Source organism: Ursus maritimus, unplaced genomic scaffold, assembly GCF_017311325.1.
Source record: "Ursus maritimus isolate PB19 unplaced genomic scaffold, ASM1731132v1 scaffold_1, whole genome shotgun sequence".
Classification (NCBI taxonomy): Eukaryota; Metazoa; Chordata; class Mammalia; order Carnivora; family Ursidae; genus Ursus; species Ursus maritimus.
Window position 1 is genome coordinate 44249476 of NW_024423343.1, and position 22262 is coordinate 44271737.

General features: G+C 38.7%; 1 protein-coding gene across 1 annotated transcript in view; it reads right to left on the reverse strand.

Moving 5' to 3' along the window:
- Positions 1-4859: 4859 nt before the first annotated feature.
- Positions 4860-22262, reverse strand: part of COL3A1 (collagen type III alpha 1 chain) — a 41101-nt gene continuing 23698 nt past the window's right edge. Inside the window, exons 26-51 of the mRNA XM_040643007.1 lie at positions 20069-20122; positions 19720-19773; positions 19117-19170; positions 18721-18765; positions 18041-18139; positions 17846-17953; positions 17532-17585; positions 15988-16041; positions 15848-15901; positions 15086-15139; positions 14388-14495; positions 13962-14015; positions 13618-13671; positions 13267-13428; positions 13042-13149; positions 12516-12623; positions 11797-11850; positions 11601-11708; positions 11093-11146; positions 10615-10722; positions 10264-10317; positions 10063-10170; positions 8921-9218; positions 7836-8023; positions 6916-7158; positions 4860-5953 (exon numbers count right to left, since the gene is read on the reverse strand). Coding sequence (XP_040498941.1) covers positions 5807-5953; positions 6916-7158; positions 7836-8023; positions 8921-9218; positions 10063-10170; positions 10264-10317; positions 10615-10722; positions 11093-11146; positions 11601-11708; positions 11797-11850; positions 12516-12623; positions 13042-13149; positions 13267-13428; positions 13618-13671; positions 13962-14015; positions 14388-14495; positions 15086-15139; positions 15848-15901; positions 15988-16041; positions 17532-17585; positions 17846-17953; positions 18041-18139; positions 18721-18765; positions 19117-19170; positions 19720-19773; positions 20069-20122 — 2586 coding nt within the window. The 3' untranslated portion in view covers positions 4860-5806. The remainder of the gene's footprint in view (positions 5954-6915; positions 7159-7835; positions 8024-8920; positions 9219-10062; positions 10171-10263; positions 10318-10614; positions 10723-11092; positions 11147-11600; positions 11709-11796; positions 11851-12515; positions 12624-13041; positions 13150-13266; positions 13429-13617; positions 13672-13961; positions 14016-14387; positions 14496-15085; positions 15140-15847; positions 15902-15987; positions 16042-17531; positions 17586-17845; positions 17954-18040; positions 18140-18720; positions 18766-19116; positions 19171-19719; positions 19774-20068; positions 20123-22262) is intronic.

Consider the following 22262-nt stretch of genomic DNA (forward strand, 5'->3'; position numbering starts at 1 on the left):
TTTATCAATTTTCCTTCTTACTTGTCTGCATTTTCAAAATATGTTATAATGACTGTATAAATTTCATCCTCAAGACTTATAAATTTTATTTAAAATGAGGAAGTGAAATAATTTTTGTCAAATGCCAGTTTGAAGGTAAAGAGAGTTGTATTCAATCTTCCAACAAGTAAGAGATAATAAAGTGATAATATGGCTTTAAAAAGATAATATGAATTGGAGGATTGCATCACATCACTGTCTATAGTCTATAGGACATTAGAAAATTGATATAACCCCACTTGATCTCACTTTTTAAAATCTGTGATTAGTGGCCTTGAAATATATCAACTCTAAGCTGACTTATCCTCATAATATGCTACGATTTTAACATTGAGACAACAAAATTTTTTTCTACTTACTGTCTAGGTCACTGTACTTTTCTGGTTTCCTTTCATTACATCTCCGTCTTCTTTGCTGCTTCCTCTTCATTTCTCCAACTTGTAAATATTGAGCTACCCCAGTGTTCAGTCCTTCTTCACTTTCTCCTTTCTTTCTGCACTCAGTTACTTGATGATTGCACCTGCTTCCGTGGATGGAGAAACCACGCATATGCTGAAACTCCTAAGTGTGTTTCTCTAAACTGGACCTCTCCTCTGACCTCCAGATTTGTCCAACCACCAACTCAGCAAGTCTACGTAGGTCATTGAGAGGCATCCCCAATGTCAACTGCCCAGCCTGAAATCTTGAACCCCTCCAATCTTTAACCTTGACAGTCTCCTCCATCTCAGCTGTTGGCAATTCTCTTCTTCCAGTTACTCAGGCTGAAAACTATGGATTCATGCTTGACATCTCCCTTTCTCTTAGACCACACATCCAAGTTAGCAGCAATTCCTGTTGCCTCTATATTCAACATATATCTAGAACCCAGCTACTTTTCAGCATTTCCACTGTTGCCATCCTGGTGGAAGCTACTGCGATCCTTGACCCCGATTATTGTGAGGGACTCCTAACTGTTCTCACAGATTCTGCTCCAACACACCATTATCTCAAAAGAGCAACCACAACAACAGTTCAAAACTGTAAGCCAGGTCATGCTGTCCATTTGCTCAATGACTTCTCATCTTACTGAGAGCAAAGGCCAAGACCTTCACAGTGACCAAATAAAAGTAGGGTGGCCATATAACACCATTGAATCAGAATACTTTGAGGGTTCTAAAATGCTGAATGTCATGAGACATCAAGAAAGTACTCATAAATAGTGCTTTCCCAGACAAAGCTAGACCTTTGGTTGCCTTTCCTCGAAGACTCCATACAATCTGTCTCCCTGTCTCTTTCTGTGGTCTTTTCTTGTACCACGCTCCCACATGCTAACTGCTCCAATCATGCTTCCTTTGTTCTTCCTTGAACACACCAAGAACATCCCTCTCTCAAGACCTCTGCAATTGCTTTTTCCTCTGTCTGGTATGATCTTCTTCAAGATCTCCATGTTGCTTACTTCATGAAACGCATTTGGAAACTTTAGTGGAGATCTCATTTAGGCCATTGAAAACATGGTTCATTTGTTCTACAAAATACAGATGTAAATTTGTAAGTTATCTTCAGTGAAAGTGCTGACTGAAGTTTTGGACACAGCTGAGATTGTCCAGGGGAGGTATTAGAGAGACTAGTGACACTCTCATGACTGGTGAGAGGAAGAAGATAGAGAATAAATTGCCCCCAAGATATGCATTTATCCTTTCCCCAATGTATCACTACCATGGTAACTTTTAGACTGTTTGTTGTCATGGCTTAGAGTATTAGCTCTAAATTCAGATTGTTTGGGTTAAAATCTTAACCTCAAATTTTAACCTTTTACTAGCTAGGTGACCTTTGGCAATTTACCTAGTCTTTCATAATTTTTTTCTTTTTTTTGGTAAAATGAAGGTAACAGTACCTCATAGGATTGACATGAATTGTACATTAATTAATAAGTTTAAAGTTACTAGAACAATGCTTGGTCATATGAATAATGCTTGGCTCGTTAGTTATGTTGTTATTGTAGGAGACTTCCTCCAAAGCTCTGAACTTCACTCAGGACACTGGCTTCATGAACTAGCTCATAGTCAGGAAATTGGGTGGAAAGTCATGTCCTGTGTGATTGTTCAACCAAGGTCTCTTTCTACCTTCACTGGAATTTTTTGTCATCACTGTTTATAAAAAAACTAAGTACAACTGTCACAGTCAGCCCATCTAATAGGACCCAGATAGTAGACCCTTTATCAATTAGCCACCACAAAAGATATGATATTTCTGAGTTAGGCCTTTTTTTTTTTAAACCATTCTAGCCCTGTCATCTCTTATAGTTATTCTCACTTTGTTTCTGGTGATCTAGAGCTGCTCTTTGGCTTCTGCCCACTCCTGTCATCTCCACTGAAACCAAGAAGCTTATTTCGGTTTTTTTTTTTACTTCTATCTCTAGACTAAAGACATGCTTACAAGGGGGTTTTTGAAGGTGCTGGCAACATTTAATTATGCATTTCTTAAGACCTTGGTGTTCCATCCTAAGAATATAGCTAGAAGGTTAAGTTATGTCTCACATAGGATAAGCCATTCCAACATTTCTATCTTAATTCTTCTTTAATTCTCCATACGGCAGGATGTTTGTGATGTCTCAAATCATTTTGTTCCTTTAATTTGTGCTGCCTCTAAGGCCTGATTCAGTCAACCAACCATGTTAATAATACAGCCTTTCTAGAATTTTCTGTTAACATTCAAATATTGGTAAATTTTGTCTAATCTGAATTGCACAATTCTTCCACACATATTGCCCAGATTTTGGAAATATGATTTAATTAAATTGTTTCATTCTTTTAATGTGTTGACCTCCTCCTGAGATTGACTTCTTAATTGTTACACAATACATTCTGGGATCTGACTCTAGTTATAAATCTGGGGACAATACACCATGGTGGGAGTGAAGTATGAGGAGAATTAGTCTTTTCTTGCAGGCATCTTGCATTTCAAGAAAGGCGGAAATATTAGCAGGCAGGAAATAAAGGGTCCTATTTTAAATGGTTAGAGTAACAATGTGAAAGAGGAGCATTTGAAGAGAATTCTTTCAAAAACCCCATGCAAATACCTGGGGTCCTATTATTTCCTAGGTATGTATCAATCAAACAAAGAATTTGAAAAGCCATTTAGATTTATGTTGGAGTTTGCTGATCTGCAATAAATTAAGATTTATATTTGCTCTTTGGTATCTCAAGCCTGTGCAAAGAGATGAGTTCTGAAATGTGTTTTTCATGTTAATATATTTATTTTAGCACAGTCAGGGAAAGGCCATAGTTTTCCTCCTGCACCTTGAGCCAAGAAGGTAGGGATCTGACCTGTCATTCTCTTCCTGTGCATCAGCAATGAAGCAGACACACCCGCGTGCTGTCCTGCAATTTCTCATGCAATTTAAACGTCCTGTTGTGTAGCAGAGGTCACTCATCCCCTTCAGCCTTAGCTTCACAGCGCAAATCATTCCCGGGGATCACAGATGTGAGTCCTGTCTCCTCAGACTGGTAAATTCTTATCTCTGCATGCAAATTGGATTTTCCTGTATTTACCCCTAACTAGTACAAATATCCGATCCCAGAGTTTTTCCATTTTCCTGATTTTCTGCTCACTGCCCTCACTGCAGTTATCAGTTGCTGGCCTTGTCAGGGTTCTTTGTTACAAACAACCTAAATCAACATTGGCTGTTTTAAGTAGAAATGTAATTTATAGATTTTGTCTCAAGTTCAGGGAAATTCAGAGAAAGCTATAGAACCCAGGCTCATAAAATAAACATATATGAAGAGAATGCTTACATTTGGAGCCATATTCAAAATCCTACCCCAAAAGCAGCCTGGTAACACCATCATAACACTGGACGCTAGGTGCTATTTTGGGCATAAATTTGCAGACAGAATTAAGCTTGGTCATCAACTGACCTTGAGATGAGGAGATTATCCTAAATTGTCCAGTTGCACCCAATGTAAATATAAAGGTCCTTATAAATGAAAGAGGGAGGCAGGAGAGCCAATGTCAGTGTGATGCAATGTGAAGAAACTTGGCCAAATATTTCTGGCTTTAAAGATGCCTAAATTAAAAACTCCAAGTAATTTAATTTTAATGCATAATGCAAATTGGCTTTCTTTCTGTCTCTCTGTCTCTCTATCTCTGTCTCTCCATATCTCCGTGTGTGTGTGTGTGTGTGTATATATATAATATTTCGGGAAAGGTGTATAAGAAGCTGTTAACATTGGCTTCTTCTAGCATGAAGGATAAGTGGACATCTTGAAGTGACATGCGACTGATGGAATTTTTATTTTTGGAAGTAGAATTATTATTATAAACCATATAGAGTAAGCAAATTTCAAAGTATAAAGTCGAATGTGCAAGACCATACTTACAGTAGCTAAAAGGATAAGAATTTGAAGATGGAAAAGGGCCAAGAGGGCAATGAGACAGTGTGTAGCAGTGGTAGAAAAGCCTCAACTTGTAATTATTTTTCATTGTGTTGCCAGACCCTGCTTACTTCCTCCCTGATTACTGGCATCTTCCTCCCTGATTCTTCCTCCTTTGGGGACAACTGAATCTACTATGTTATTACTTCCAGGGATTGACTCAAAGAGCATGCCCTCCGTTTTCAGTATGCCCCAGGAGTTTCACTGAATATGACCTAAAAATCCTCAAGAGTCCCCGTTGAGCATTATCTCTCTTCTGAACTTAGCTTATTAGCTCATATTCTTGAGGCCATTGCATTATTAAGCTAGAGAATTAGAACTCAATATGTTTTTTTCAAGAAGGTCACCAGAGTTCTTGAGTGTACACATGCATTTCTTATATCTATGAAAAGTGACAAAAACCAAGAATGTTTTATTATGATATTTTATTATGGGTGTCTGTAGGAAAAAAAAAAAAGATCAACAACCACATACAAGCTTACAAAGTTAAATTTCAACACATTCTCTGTGTTACTGTGACAAAAGCAGCCCCATTATTTGTTTTTTGTTGTTGTTGACTTTTACAGGATCAAGGGAGAGAGTCCCCTGAAGTGACACACCAATAAATTTTTTGACAGGAGACATGTACAGATGGTGTGCAGTTATGTTTTGAATGCAAAGCAACAATTCTGACCTAGAGTTTTTAAAGTGAAAGTACATTAGCACCATAACATGTGTCTTTAAAGCCTTCCCAAATATCGGTAATCTTGATCATTTCAGCAATGACAAGAAAAGAGAAAAGCACCTTTAAAAGCAGTTGATATCCAAGATTAAAATAATTGTAGATTTTAAAATATTTCTTTAAATTCTTGTACTATACTTTTTTACCAATATTTTAGGAAATTATTGTTAATTTATATAAATGTTTTCATCTTCTGGGACTTATAGAATTCATCTGTATTTCTGACCAGGTTGAGGTAGTTGAAACAGGGAGGTCTTTTCTAATTTCATGTTGACTATTTCAGTAAGAAAGGTTATCTTTTAATGGTAAGCCTAGTCATTGCTCTGCAAATGGGCTAGGATTCAAAGAATATAACACAGTGTTATTGTAAGAGTGTTGAAGTTTATTTATTATAGCACCATCGAGACATTTTGAAATTGGAATTGGTAAAAAAATAGAACAAAAAGCATTTGAACTGTATTTGGTGTAACAGCAAAAAAAAAGTATCCTTTTTTGCCAAATTATACTTTTTCCAAAACTTTTGGAAATAAATAACTGGAATTGAGTTGGTCACTTGTACAGGTTGACAAGGTTAGAACGAGAGGAACACATATGGAGTGTGAAATTTTTGCTGGGGTTTCAGATAGAGTTTGGTTTATAAAAAGCAAACAGGGCCAATGTCCACACCAAATTCTTGATCAGGACCACCAATATCATAGGGTGCAATATCTACGATAGGTAGTCTCACGGCCTTGCGCGTTTGGTATTCGAAGACTGTTTTGCCCCATTCCCCAGTGTGTTTCTGTAAAAAAGAGAAAAAAAAAAAAAGAGCTATCGTGACATTACAATTACGTAGACACTTCCTCTGACTGACCACGTTTAAAACATAGTGTGCCTTAAGGGCATTGCCAACCTGCCCTGCTATCTTCCATGCATATGAGACCTCTTCCATTTTAAAGCTATAATCATGGCAGATAATAAACCATATTGGGCTTCTATAGAGATTGAGAGAGAGTATGTGCATGTGAGGTGAGGGGGCAGGGGCAGCGGGAGAGGGAGAGAGAATCTCAAGCAGGCTCTAACCCCCGGTGTGGAGCCCCACGTGGGGCTTAATCTCACAACCCTGAGATCATGACCTGAGCAGAAATCAGGAGTTGGTCGCTTAACCAACTGAGCCACGCAGGCACCCTAATAAACCCTATTGTTAACCAAAAGCCTTATAGAGCTTTAAGGTACATCCACTAGAGATTGCCACTGGCCAGGCCATTTCAGGAGGACTGGTTCTGTCTGGTCACTGTTACCAGGTATATGGTTGGTTTACTAAAAAGGGAATAAGTCTCTCATAATGGAATCTGCTAATATTAGAAGTGAATTCTCCCTTTGTTTATAAATGAAATAGCAAAGAATAGATTTAAAGCCAACCTTTAAAATTAAAAAGAAAGCAGATTTTAGATTGAGTCCATATGATAGCTATTATGCAGAATGTATAGTAACCACCAGATTATCAGATAAAGTTTATATTATGAATCTAAATTTTTACTGATTTCTTTTCAACTTGTTTCACCTGGAGGTTGAGAAGATACATATTTTTGCATGTGTGGTATTTAATATTCCCTGCGATGAATCATTAGAGTCTACATAATTCCCACGAAATATTGTCTTTTGTTCACCCCCATTCTTTTTTTCTTCTTTTCAAAATAGCATGATTAAACTGGAAATGCTGAGATCATTGTGATCCATGCCTTTAAAAATGTTATTACTTACAGTGCAACCATCCTCCAGAACTGTGTATGTGAATTTGCTATTTCCTTCAGCCTTGAATTCACCTTCATTTGACCCCATCAGCCTCAAGGCTTTCTTTACATTTCCGCTGGCATGATCCATGTATGCAATGCTGTTCTTGCAGTGATACGTGATGTTCTGAGAAGCCCGGCTGGAGAGAAGTCGGAGGAATGCCAGCTGGACATCGAGGACATCTTCAGGAAGTTCAGGATTGCCATAGCTAAACTGTGATAGGGGACAAACACAACTGATCAAACACCTTAGTTGCAACCATATGTCCTAAGAGATTCATGCAGTATAGTATGGTCCTTATAACGCAGGTTATTCATGTGTTTTATGTATGAATATTTTATATATGACTATGTTCTTATTGCATGTGTAACATATAATGCTAGGGTAAAAAAGGTGTTCAGAATTGAAAGAGAGGTGGTTGCATACAACGAATAATTCAATCTAACTTAGCTTTGGGAGAGAAGTTACAAAAGTTATAAAGGTAGTCACCTGAATATATAAAACCATTTGGGTTCTTCTATTTATTAACTAATTTAGCTTTGTGATGAACAATTGGGAGGAGCTAAGAAAGTCTGGTAAGTAGGAATGACTTAGTTATAAAATGGTATATCCTATGGACTATGAGAAACGAACTGAGGGCTTCAGAGGGGAGGGGGGTGGGGGAATGGGATAGGCTGGTGATGGGTAGTAAGGAGGGCACGTATTGCATGGTGCACTGGGTGTTATACGCAACTAATGAATCATCGGACTTTACATCAGAAACCAGGGATGTACTGTATGGTGACTAACACAATATAATAAAAAAACATTAAAATAAAAAAAAAGAAATCTAGTTGACAGAAATATAAATGCCAATGAATAAGAAAAAAAAATGGTATATCCTTTATTACCTGAAAACCACCATCCATGGATTCTCCAAACCAAACATGTTTCTTCTCAGCACCAGAATCTGTCCACCAGTTCTTACGTGGAACGTTCAAAGGACTGGCATTTATGCACGTTTCCCCAGTTTCCATATTGCAGAATACTTTAATAGCGTCCAACTTGCAACCTTGGTTAGGATCAACCCAATATTCTCCTGAATAGTCACAAAAAAGAGTAATGGGAATTGGTTACAAAGTCCAGTAGTGAAGTTTGGACCAGAATGATTTTGTTTGTTTACCTGGTAAAGAATTCATAATGTTGCTTGCTAATCTATCTGCATTTTATAGTATAGTACAATACAGAAACTTTTAATCTCTCCCTCTTTTTAAGATGATTATCTATTTAATGTGATTTTGCTAAATAATGTAAGCTTTTTGTCTAATCTAGATTTATGCCAGTAGGTTTAACCCAAAGTCCCCGTGACTGATGTGGTTCTCTATCTTAAGTAACTTTCAGAAATGACTCCTAACAAAGGCAAATTTCCATGTCAAGGTATTTGAAAGCCTGAAATAATTTTTGCCTTTCAGAAAGAATTAACCCAATATGTGAAAAATCTTACAGTATTACAATATTTGATTTAATTTTGTATAGGTCTGGGACTTTTCATTTAACTGTCTCTTAATATGAAAAGCTAATAATTAGATTTATCACAAAAATTAATCTCATTAAATAAAGATTGCAAAAGTTAAACTGCAAATTATGTCTGTATCAAGTTATATAAATTTTATCCTGAAAATGCAGTGATCTATGTTGCTTTACCACTCAAACAAATTTGGGATGATATGCAGAAACATCCCAAACTATGACTTAGATTAAAATTTCTACAAAACTGTCTTGAAATTTTCTTACATTTGGAATATTTGGGTTATTTATGTTCCATCTGAAGGATACCTGCTGTGTATACTTTCTGAAAATATCAAGCAGTTTCAATTCAACCAACATTCTTTAAGTACTATTTCTGTTATAAAATATTTTCTATTCACGGCGAAGCTTTTCTGTTCCCCAAATTCTCATATAAGCAGCTTTCTCTGTAATCTTGTCCCCCACATACCACTCTGGAGTTCAGGATGGCAGAATTTCAGGTCTCGGCAGTTGCGAGCAGGGTGTTTACGAGACCCATCAGGACTAATGAGGCTTTCTAGTTGTCCATTGACCGATTTGAGTGAAGTCATAATCTCCTCGGTGTTGATTTTGAAATCCATTGGTTCATCGCCATAATACGGGGCAAAACCACCAGCTTTTTCAGCTCCTCCAATAGCACCCAGGGCAGCAGCCCCAGCGCCACAGCACGGACCGGGGGCACCAGGAGGTCCAGGGGGGCCCGGTTGTCCTGGGTGGCCTGGGGAGCCCTAGGATGGGTAAGAACAAGCATCATGGAGGTGTACTCGCTCTTTGCTGAAAGAATATGTTCCTGGGCCAATACAATGCATTAAAAACAACCAATATATCATCATCATTACTTTAAGAAAGGTTTACTTGAGTTGTTTTGTGATCAAATGATAACTAATGATAATAAATTCGTTACCATGAAATTTATTGTGCTCCCTGGGTACAAATCAGTGGAGTTAGAGTACAAATTTTACTCCATCATGTTTCCTTCTGAATAAATGATGTAAACACTTCTAACTCTGACATGCCAGAGGGAATATGATCAGGAAACCTACATTCTGATCCCAGATTTGTCATTAACTTTGTGTCTTTGGACTGATCACTTATTTGTGTTTCAATTACCAAATGTGTAACTTGTGGGGATAATGGTTTTTATTCCGTTTATGCCAAAGATGTGGGATAGGAAGGTATCGGGAAGGATGGTTTTAGTAGCAAAACAGGAATCATGGAAGCTGTTTGAGAAGATGTGTTGCATGCTTGCCAATCATTACGATGATCACAATTGTGTGATCTCCAGTGCGAGATCAATGCTGGCAGAGTTCATTTGGTTCATTGGGCTTTTGTCTTTATTCTGATGACTGCTCTCTGATCGAACTGTAAAAAAAGGTGTTTTTTTTTTCCTCTTGTTATAGTGTGATGGAGAAAGAATAGAGAATCTCTTAAAGTCATTGCTCATTTTCTAAATTAAGTTGGGTGTGTGTATTGTGTTTAACTCACTGTCTCAGTTTCCAAATCTTACAAAATGTTTCTGAAATGTGAAGACTGTAGCAAATTAAACCCACGTGTTTGTGAGTGCTGTCTTACCTCAGATCCTCTTTCACCTCTGTTACCTCGAGGGCCTGGCGGTCCAATGGGACCTGGATGTCCACTTGTTCCATCTTTGCCAGGGGGCCCACTGGGTCCAACAGGTCCCTAAAAAAATATCATGATATCACAATGCTAGAATATCTTCCTGCTGGAATATTTGAAAAATACGGATCTTCCAATATCTTTTATGCCACTTACCCTGGGTCCTGCGGGGCCTGGGCTACCAACGGCACCTTGGTGACCAGCAGGACCCTAAAAAGAAGAGAAGGGTAAATATGAATGAAGACTTCTCAAAGATTTAGGAAACTGTGCGTTCAAGATCAAATCAAGAAACATGGGGGTCATGATGGAATATGATTGCCACTTTGCTTAATCTCCCCATTGTCTCATGCCAACTACTATTTCAACCAAGCCCTCGAATCCATTTCTCATGTCTTTTAGCATATACTTTTAAAGATAAGCCTTTTTCTATTTTTGGTCTCTCAGATTTGCCCAGCTCATCAGTTAACACACACCAAAGGGGATTTTCTAACAAAGAGATACACTTACAGGGGAGCCTGGGGCACCTGGGTTACCGGGGAAGCCTCGATGTCCTTTGATGCCAGTAGAACCACGTTCACCTGTTTCACCTTTGTCACCACGTGGACCTTGGGGACCCTTTACAGATACATTTCAAATTAAGGTCATAAACACACATATATATTGGTAAAACAAAATAGAATTTATAGCAATTAAATCCAGTTGATGACTGCTATTAGCTAGAAATCCCACAGGCACTGCATACATGCAACACTAAAGATTGTTTTTGTAGTTTTGATTTTGGATTGACAATTGCATGAAACCCTGGTAATTGCTACGTAGGTTCTTGGCCCCAGGAACTTTTAGATCCTGAATTGTTTTCTGTGTCATCAAAGGAAAGTTAAAATTCTGTTCCATAGTGGAGTATGTTGCCATCCCCCTCTCCTGAACATGACAGAAAAGAGAACATCATTTCTTAGACTGTGGAATGAGTTAAAAAACAACTCACAGCAGGACCTCGGGAACCAGCAGGACCTGGAGCACCAGAAGGACCAGCAGGGCCCTGAAATAAAAACAAACACACAAGGACTTGTTTATTTATTGATAAAGCTTTGTTTTATTTAAAAGTTAATTTCACTCTGATGGAATAATAGTAGGCACACTATTATTGAAAGTTAGTGCCATTTTCTCCTTCAAAGTGCTTTCTCTGTTTTTATCTCTACCAAGGGGTCTAAACAGGAAAGCTGAGAAAGTCTTGCTAAGTCAGCCTTGCATTTACCCAGTGAATAAATATACGCTTAGACTGATCAATGCTGCTTCGAATTTAGTAATGAATTCTTCATTGACGACTGCCAGAAACTTACCAGATACCTTTTTCACCACAGTTGCCTAAGGAACGAGAAGCATAAAAACGAAGAGAAACGATAGTAGATCACTTGGTTGGGCAGATCTGACATCCTATCTTCTACCTACTAATCCTTTTATTGAGGAAAATAGGTAAGCAAAGAAAAACTCACCGTTTCTCCTCTGTCACCATTCTTTCCAGCAGGACCAACGGGACCAGGGGGGCCTGGATGGCCAGGAGCACCAGGGGCACCAGGAGAGCCGTTTTCTCCACGATCACCCTGACGACAAGTTCACAGATTCAGCATAAATATGATCAGCAGTTGTCATTTGAAATACACAAACCCATTGTATATATGTTTATCATACTTTGCCACCAGGAGCTCCATCTCGGCCTGGAAGACCATCTGACCCTGGGTTTCCCTGATGAAAAAAACAAAAAGGAGAAAAGAAATCAAACTCTTCTGAACCATCCAAATATGATCTAAGCCATATATTCTCAATGGTAGTGATAGCATCCTAGGGAGGATAAAAATTGGTTCTTAGGACTAAAAAATCTTAGATATTATAATGGCTATGGCCCTTCAAAGGGTCATACCTAAATAGATAAGCATATACCTATGGCACTAAAATTTCACAGGTGAGAGAGGGAGAAGTGATTAGGGGGAAAAATCGTCTAAAAAATCGTTAGGCAAGAGATAACAAATAAGAGCTTAAGAAATGGTAATTTAAGCTGATAATGGAAATCTACAATTTAAGAAAAGACTAATCACAGAGGACATGCAGCACATGTTCATGCAGGAGGAATGCTATAAATTGGGGCCCTCCCCACCCCCAACTTGTGTCTTTATTTAGCTAGCATTCATATTCTTCTCCATTAATGATCATTCATTGAGTAAATATTAATGACCATGAACATTTAAGATTATTCTAAGTTGTAATAGAAGGGATATCTTATTAAAGAAAGAAGAATTTTGGCACGTGGCAATATTTACACTCTTAGACATTAAGGCACAATTTGACCCTTACTTCATAAGTGACCAAACACTACACGGATAATTGGATATTTCCTAACAACTAGTACTTACATCTCTTCCAGGTTCACCAGCTGTACCAGCCAGACCAGGAAGACCCTGGGGTCCAGGAGGACCACGTTCTCCATTGTGACCAGCAGGTCCTGGTTTCCCACTTTCACCCTGTGCACAAAGAAATAAAAGACATTTTATCTTAACGTATTTTACCTTTTGTTTAACTTAAACATTTTTTGAACTTTTTTTAACTTATTTTATCTTAGCAATCAATATGTTATGAGATGTCATTTTTTGAGGAAATTTTTTACCTTTTGTTTAACTTAAACATTTTTTAACTTTTTTTAACTTATTTTATCTTAGCAATCAATGTTATGAGATGTCCTTATTTTTTGAGGAACAATGATGTGCATTGTTTCTGTGTTCTGCAGCCTTTTAATAATATGCATGCTTCCTGAAAATCTGAACATATCAAGAATTTGCATCTTTTACCAGAAAATTTGTTCATGACATGCTTGCTACGATTAAGCTATCTCTGAAGGCTATCAAAGGAAACAAGGGTCTGGGGAAGGATGGGCACACTCACCTTGACGCCCTGTGGGCCTGGGCTTCCCCTAGGACCTGGGATGCCCGGTGGTCCTGCGAGACCCCTAGCTCCAGTAATACCAGCAATTCCCAGTGGACCTGGAGCTCCCTGTTGAACAAATAAGAAAGCCTTAGTTCTTCTCTCTGTGATTATGTTTTCCTCTGTTGAATTCGTAATTAAAAATAAAACAGGATTGTCAATCCACAGAGCAACACAGCCACTCACCGGAGGGCCCTGGGGGCCAGGCGATCCCTTCTCGCCGGGTTGGCCAGAATCACCTTTAGGTCCAGACACTCCAGGGCTGCCAGGAGCACCATTGCTACCAGGTGGACCGGGGGGCCCATCCTTGCCTGGAGCACCGCTGGAGCCCGGGGGGCCTGGGTTACCCTACAAAGACATTTTTTGAAATTTGAAATTTTGAAATTTTATAATGAAAAAATGAATGTTTCTTCCCTCTTTACCTGCATTTTAGGTGGGAGTTAATACAAAGAAAAGTAGCAATGGGTAGGTTTTCATCCTATGCATATATGAATATTCTTTATGAAATAAAGAAAAAATATTTAAAAACATACTTACGTTATTACCAGGAGGACCAGGAAGACCACGACCACCAGGGAAGCCAGCAGCACCCTGTGAAATGATTATATATTTTTGAATTTCAGAACTGAAGCAGAATGAATAATAAACCACTAAAAATAAATATAAAGGATAAGAAATGTGATCTGCATTCTACCCTGGAATCATTTATGGTTTGGTTTTTTCCTTTTAGAATTTACATATAACATATGATTAAGGGATTATAGTTTTTATACTCTCTTTCGGGATCTAGTGCTTTCAAAGCAGTTTTTATACAGATTGGTATTAATTAATGCTTTTGAATCATAGTTTAGAGAATAGTAATTAAGAGAATGGATACTTACAGGACCACCAGGACTGCCACGTTCACCTTTGACGCCCTGGGGACCAGGGGGACCCTATATGGAATGGAGGTAGAAATGGTTCATCAGAATTCCAACACTATCCAATAATTATGTCATACACCTGAAACTTGTACAATGCTATATGTCAATCATATCTTAATAAAACTGGGGAAAAAATACTACAACAGATGTACAAATGAACAAACAAAAATCAACAAAACAGTAACTCTAGGTAGGAAGTGGTCAGAACAACTTGATTGGGGTCATATCCAGACTATTGGAGCCAAGCTTCAAAGTCAGAACTCTACTCCAAGGAGGACGATAGGTACTCTTGTCACCTTGACAAGCTCTCTCAGTATGAAGTTCTGGACTGCGGCCACACCAAAGTGCTTCCTGTTTGAAAACTGAATGAAAGCGAATACTCACAGCAGGCCCAGCACCTCCAGGGGGTCCTGCGACGCCAGGGGGCCCTCCTTCACCTTTCTCACCAGGAGCACCTCTTTCTCCTTTAGCACCGGGCTCACCATTCTGTCCCTACATTCAGAAATGACAACTACCCGTGAGCGGATGTCCTTCCCAATACACTTGGCCTATCATACTCTTTCTTCAGAAAATAGAATTCTTCAGGTGGCAAGATGTTGAAATAAAATTGGAAATGAAGGTTCTCTGAAGACAGGGCAAAACAAAGTCAATCGAAATGCTTCCATGATACAAGCAAATTATCAAGAAAATGTTAAAGCGTGCGTTATTTGTCCTAAGGGAGTAAGCCTCTCTGAGGATTGCGCTTTGAAAATGAGCACCAGGAAATTCACTGGAGAAAGATAAGGCCTAGAGCAACTTTTAATTAGTATCATCTTACCATGGAATAACTTTTAAAATTTTCAGAGTGTTTTAAAGTCTAGGGTATCGTGTGAGCCTCATTAATGAGGCATAAAGACAAGTCAGATGTTTTTATCTCCATGTTTTAAAAAGAGTGAGTAAAAAACAAAACAAAACAACAAAAAAAGGAAGGGGTGGGTAAAATCACCCTACAGAGAATGAGCAGCTGAGACTTGTCGAGAATTCAGACTCGAATGTCTGTTTTTCAGCAAGAGAGTGATTCTGAGCTGTGTGTTCAGACTTACAGGAGCACCAGGGAAGCCCGCAGGTCCTGGAGGCCCATGTTCGCCTCTCTCACCCTGAAGGGAAAAACATTCTCATTGGTCACCGTGAAGACATCTTCCCACAGGGACAATGATATATCATCCTCCACATCATCTTATCTTTCCTTTAAACAGGAAAGAAAAAAGCTAACTAACACGGTGTAACTTCTAAAGACTTTTCCACTTCTCAACAAGATCAGAAGCGGACAACACGAGAACCTTTGGTCCTTTCTGCCTTTGATTGTGATACTATCTACAAGAAAAAGAATCTGAGAATTTTGAAGCGTTTAACACATACAATCATATGACTTCTAAAAAACGTAAGTATTTAAACATATACTAAAAGGGTTAATTGCGAAATCAATCAATTAATTAACTAAGACCATTTACTATGTATCCGTCCTGAGTTGCAAACCCTGAAGATAGAGAATTTTAGATCTAGAAGGTCCTTCATGCAAAGATCCTGCAGGTTTAAGAAATATTATTTACAAATATATGTATTATTGGTGTATTTCAAAAATTTTTTCCAGAATTGTTTAGGATAGAAGGCGGGATTTAAAACTGTCTCTTGTGAATTTTAGATTTAAGAACTTTGACCTTCCTTTGCTTGTCATATGATTCCTGAAAACTGTATCCCACCATCGAGACTCAGGGCCCCGGGGCAGAATTGCTCAAGAGGGAAGCAAGGGTAGCCGCCACCTGGGTGGGGTTAAAAAAGACACCGAAGATCTCTTTAACACTTACAGGGCCACCACGAGGACCAGCTATACCCGGAAGCCCAGGGGCACCACCTTCACCCTGAAAAAAGAGGGAAAAAAATATTGCCCTGTATCCAAAAAGCGAGGGATATTTTCTTTTTGTTTCTAAGTAGTATTAAGTGTTACCTTATCTCCAGGCTGACCAGCTGGGCCAGGGGGACCAATGGGACCAGTAGGACCCTAAAGAAAATAGAAATACAATTTTAATTTTAAAGATAAAAAGCATCCTCTTTCCCATGAATCAAATGGAGTATATAGAGTATATATTCACCTAATAAACTAGCTCATATGACTTCTATTATGGTGGGAATGATAGACTTGACTTGGTGTGTAAATGTTGCAGACCCTAATAAATATGAGATTCTGTGGAGAGCCTCTAAAGGCCTAGAAGATTCAGTGGCAATTTACTGATTCATTTTTCTTCCCATTGCAGAAGATAAATGATGTGTCTTACAGTAATAGCTTTTTAAAAAATTAAAGTGTGTTGCCCTATTCAACTGCTTGATAATCCAAAATGTTTAACTGCTCAGAATATAAACACACATATTAAAATCTTCAAATTGACATTTTCAAATATGAAAGTTTTACCTATGTTACATAAATGAGGTATTAGGTGTTTTTTTTTTTTTTTTAATTGGATGATGGCCTACCCATCAAATCTGTCAAAACTGAAATTTTAATGAATTTCTTTAAGGCAACTATGATAAATGTAACATCGATGTAATGACTTAACTGTCATTCTTATTGGCTGCAGTCATATCTGGAAGATGTTTGCTAAGGGGAATAGAATTGATGGGAAGGTATTTTTCATTTCGTTTGTTTTTAAGCGTCATTTTGAAGTAGTTATAGATTCCCGGCAGGTTGCAAAACATACGGGAAAATTCTATGCACCTTTCTCCCAGCATCCCTCAATGTTACTATCTTACACAACTATCCTACACTATCAAAAGCAAGAAACTGGCATTGGTACAACCCATAAAGCTGATTCGGGTCTCAGCAGTTATGCACACACTCATTTGGGCCGGTGTGTGTATATAAGCTCCAGACCCCTATGTGAAGTGTCGCCGGGCATGACTACCACCGTAATCAAGACACTCAAATGTGCAATCGTGTAAGACTCCCTCGCATCCCCTCTTTTAGTCACACTCATCTTCCTGTCCCCTCTTCTTAACTCCTGGCAATCACTAGTTAGTGAGTTCACAAATGTTACATGGATGGAATCAGGCAGTTTGTATCCTTTTGAGATTGACTCTTTTTCCACTCAGCCTGGTGTCCTTGAGGTTTCTGTAAGTCGTTGCATGTATTTTTTACTGCTAGATAGTACTCTGTGGGGTGACTATATCACAGAATTACGATGTTTATAAAATCAAAAAATTTCTTCCCGAACAGTATTGATTATCTTGGATTTAAGTGACTCATTATGACTTCGGTTTGTAAACTTTATCATATTTTTGAGGTTCTTCTCACGTCACTGTTGAACCACCAGGTAATGATAGATATAAACGAGGAATTTTAACAATCGGGTCATTTGGGTCTTCTTAATGGTCAGAAAGTGTCAGCACGTGGTCTAAGTAACCATCAGGAGTTTTCAGAACGAATAGAAGTTGAGAGGAGGAACTCCTCCACGTCATCTACAGATAAGCTCTGTTTTCCCCAGTGGGCATGCTCACCCTTGGACCGTCCTTCCCTGGAGCACCGTCGGCACCTGAGCTGCCTGGTTCACCCTGTCAAATAAAAGCCAGTGTCATCGGATTAGTAGCGTCTTCGGTGAAAATCTGCCCAGAAGAGGAGCAACCCTCAGGATGTCCTGCGATGGATAGTAGGTGTGCTCATTAATAGTTGCTCTCTAGCAACGCATCTTAAATTGCACTTCCTGTGAAACAGTAACATTAATTTTGAACATAGGCTGCGTTGCAGCAGTCCTTCTTGCCTTTAACCTGGGAAGTCTGTTTTATGCTAGCATTAACAGCACAGAAGTTGCTACCTTGTCACCCTTCGGGCCGGGGCCTCCAGGACCTCCTCTTTCTCCAGGCATCCCTTGCAGACCGGGAGTCCCGGCAGACCCAGGTGGCCCAGGGGGACCGGCAGCGCCCTGAAATTAAAGGACAAACAGTAAATCGCCAGAAAGAAATGGAGTGCATTTTGCAAAATCCAGGTGAACTGAATCGTGTGGAGTTACCTTTCCTCCTTCAGGGCCAGGGGGACCAGCTCCACCTCTGGGTCCCGCGGGCCCCACGGCTCCGGGAGGTCCTCGTTCGCCCGGGGCTCCCGAATCACCCTGGGATAGGAATACGGAATACCCCTGTTAGCCAACCCCAGGCTAAAGACAAAACACAAACACCCTAAATTGTATTCTTTTGAGGCAGACCAGTGGGAGAATTTGTGTTTTTGAACAATTTGGAAATGCTGGTAGTTATCAAAGACACTTGATCATTGGAGTGAGAAATGGAAAGTGAAAAAGAGTCAGTGTAAAAGGAGAAACTCTGATACCTGGTCTGGTGAGCTGCCTCTGACCCTGTTGTTAGTATTTTATTCACGAGGGCATTTTTTTTTTTTTTAAGTTTTTCTACCAACACAGTTTTCCTATGCAGAATCAATGCCCTGGAGAAATTTGTCTTTTGCAATTTCAGGTCCATAGTTGCTTCTGTAGTATTTATTCATGTCAGAAAAAGTGATTTTCCAGATGAAGCAAATCTAATCTTCTGCAAATGTCTTGAGTTACCCTAAGCGCATTCGCCAAACAGTTGCAGTGTTGCGCTTCTAAAGAAAGACCATTTTGGTTTGATATACTAAAAATGATCACTAATCAGTTGCTCTATAACACGCTGAAGAAGCTAGAAAATAAATGGAAATATTTACCTTGCCTCCTGGAGTTCCAGGTGAACCAGATTCACCCTTTGGACCCTAGAAGATTGGCATTATACGATTAGGCCTCCGTCAGGATGCATGTTATAGGAACATAAGCAAAACCACACGTTTGACTTGCTTGCATGTTGCACAATTTGTTAAATCTCGAGCTACGTACTCTCTCTTTTATTGTCTGATAAAACTGAAACTTCCCATATGATACCTAAGATTGAATAATTTTCTTTGTTTTATTACTGAATATTTAAAAACTAAATGTTAAAACTCAGAAACCATGGCAAAAAATGTTAATAACTGATAACTGATTATTTAATCAGTTAAATAACTGATAAATGATTATTATTTATTCTTTTCATTTCTGAGGTTTTTTAAAAAAGGCATGCAACTTACTGGTTCGCCAGGTTTTCCATTTTCTCCTGGAGGTCCACTGGTTCCAGGCAAACCCTACAAAGAATCAGATTTGTATCATGTGATCACTTCAAACACTTACAGAAAAGCTTCTTACATGTGTATTTCTGCAAGGTATTCAAACTGGTTTTAGTGGCCTTTTTAAGGCTAGAAAATTTGTGGCTCTCAAAATCCAGTGACAGAGATGTGACAATCATATCTTCCAAATTTAATGTTTATCTCCCTCTAGTTTTTCAGTTGCTATATATAAAAATTAATCGAAGAGTATGGTAAAATGGATTTAGCTATGTGGATTTATGTTATAATAAAAATACGTATAAACAAAAATTTTATGTGCTTACTTAATTTAAAAAATTACTAATGCACTCATTCTGGAATAGAAACGTCTATTGACATTGCCTGTCATTTTATGTCAAGGTGGAAGACATACCCACACATTTTAATCTTAAGATGAATTATAATTTAGTAGTGTCACAAAAAAAATTGAACTGTCAATTAGCTCGACAAATACAGCTCTCAAGGGGAAAATACTGAATTGTCTGGTAGAAGCAGGAACCCAGTGATATTTAAATAAGAAGTTCTTACTTGTAATCCTTGTGGACCAGGGGGTCCTGCATCTCCTTTGTCACCAGATGGCCCCTAATGTAGGAAAATATAATGAGATGTTATAAAATATCCTTTCCTTTTTAGTACATACAGTTTTCATTTCAACAGGCTCATTGCTTAATTGGAAACTTAATGGTGTGAAGGAGGGCAGAGTCTGGCCTACAGAACTGATGCGAGGGAGACATGGACACTATAATCTTTACTTCTAGTCAGCATTTAGCTAGCTCCGTAACCAAGCTTCAAAACAGCTTTGGTGAACTATGATGAAATCTTTTCTGTGCCCCCACTCCCACTCACTTCCATAGCCAAATTATGTGAGCAAACTTACAGTAGGTCCTGGGGGACCCTGAGGTCCAGTTTCACCATTCTTTCCAGCAGGACCCTAAAAAAAAAAAAAAAAAAAAAAGAAAGCCATTGTGAGCCCATATAGTGTAGTTGTAATATTGACTCTGTAATATAAAACCTATGTTCTTTAAGTCATGTGATGTTTTCTTTAAAAATTGGTGATACGGAAGAGTCATGTTGGCTGTATTTAATTTTAACTATGTTCTAAAAGAGTCTCTAAAATTGAAAAAGCACACGTACCTTTAAAATGCTGAAGCTCTGTTACTTCTTCATAAGGGTGGTTAGAAAGAAAAAGAAAAAAGAAAGTCCTTAAACGTCTCTCCGGCATTGAGACAATTGCCTTTAAAATATTTAGCATACATTTAAATTTGCTTTTTATAGGAGGCTGGGGTGCAGCTATAAAAATAGGGCTGGGGATGTCCATGATAACTTAAAGAGGCAAAAATCCTAACCATACGTAAGTTATGAATTAAGAAGTGGTAATGCATATCCGTTTAAATTCTGCAAATTGATTTACTAAAGACTAACCTATAGTAGAAGAAAGTCGGATGCAGTAAATAGCAGTTCTTGGATATAAAATATGTCAGGGGCGCACAGTTTCAACTCCCACACCCCATTAAAACGAAACAAAAAGTGATAAAAATTATGTCTTCATAACTGTGTGTGTGTGTGTGTGTGTGTGTGTGTGTGTGTGTTTAAACTGTTATTGAACTAAATATTCTGTCTGTTAAACTCTGGGTTTCCCCTAATTTTCTGAAGACCAATTAGAGCCCAAAAAAAAAAAAAAAAAAAAAATGCAAGCCGTTAGGGAAGCAGAGATAATGGAGATGATAGACAGAAGCCATAGGGTGGAAGTGAATGCATCTCTAGAAAGCTGGAAATAAGTTAACGAAAGCTACATACCTGAGGGCCAGGACCTCCAGGGCCACCTCGTTCTCCATTCTTGCCAGGCGCACCCTAAAGAAGTGGCCAGTATTTATTAATTCTCGAAAGGAAATCATTCAGTGTCTTATTCTCTGATAGTTTTGATTTGTCTTTTCCACACACATGCATCCACAACCAAAAATGACTTTCTAGAACTAGATTTCCATACACTTTGCCACTCTTTCCCCAGAACTCTACAACCACCCCCCAAAAAAACCCTCAAGAAACAACTTCCTGTCTCACATGGTATTTTGATTTTCATATATATTCTACTGTGCTTTGAAGTACAGATCAAATTTTGGCGATCTCTGAATTCCCATATGGAAAGGAAAAGCCTTCTGTCAAATATTTATTGAAGAATTTAAGGAAGGAACTCACATCATTCCCTTTGGGTCCAGGGAAACCCATGACACCAGGCTGACCTCGGGGACCAGATGGGCCTGGAGGACCTGGTCGACCACTTTCTCCTTGACTTCCCTAATGAGAAAAACAATTACATGAACAGAGGTTGATAAAGATCTCATCAAAATATGCATTATTTATATCAACGCTCTACAATATTCATCAATGTTAGGCCAAACTGTGCATTCCATTATTCACTGGGCTTATAAAATGAAATGTTCAAAATGTACATACGGGAGGCCCTGGTTTCCCATCGCTGCCTGGTCCTCCTGGGCTTCCGGGCATACCCTAGGTTGAAGAAGTCAGTCAGTCAGATGATTTAAAAATGATAATTAAATATATCTATGTGTCTGTAAAATTTTGCGTTTTCATTTGTAGCCTTCTATTTGCATACATTTTCCTGTCTATGTCTCAGTCAAGCGTTCTGTTTTTCTTCAATCAAGTCTAACCTTAAATTATCTTAAGAGTATTTTGTTTTGTTTTGAGGCTACAAAAGTATCGTCTGCTTTAAGTTGTCTTTGATTCTCCTGTACTTCCCTTTCTTCTAACTAAATGGCAGTGTCAATCAAACAAGTGTTTCTTGGTACCCTCATTCCTGGACCTCCAGGGACACCATCTCTGCCAGGTTCTCCAGGAGCTCCTCTGGGCCCTGCGGGGCCGGGACCACCACGCTCCCCAGCGGGACCCTACAAGGTGAAATAAGTCAACAAACATGTAGAAGAAGCTTCATTGACCTAGACGTGGATCACGTTTAGGTTTCAACTAGAAAACTTCCTTTTGTCTCTCAGAGAGTTGGTGTGCTGCGGACGTGCCGCAGAGTAACTGTTATCTATTAGCTTGGATTATCAGAT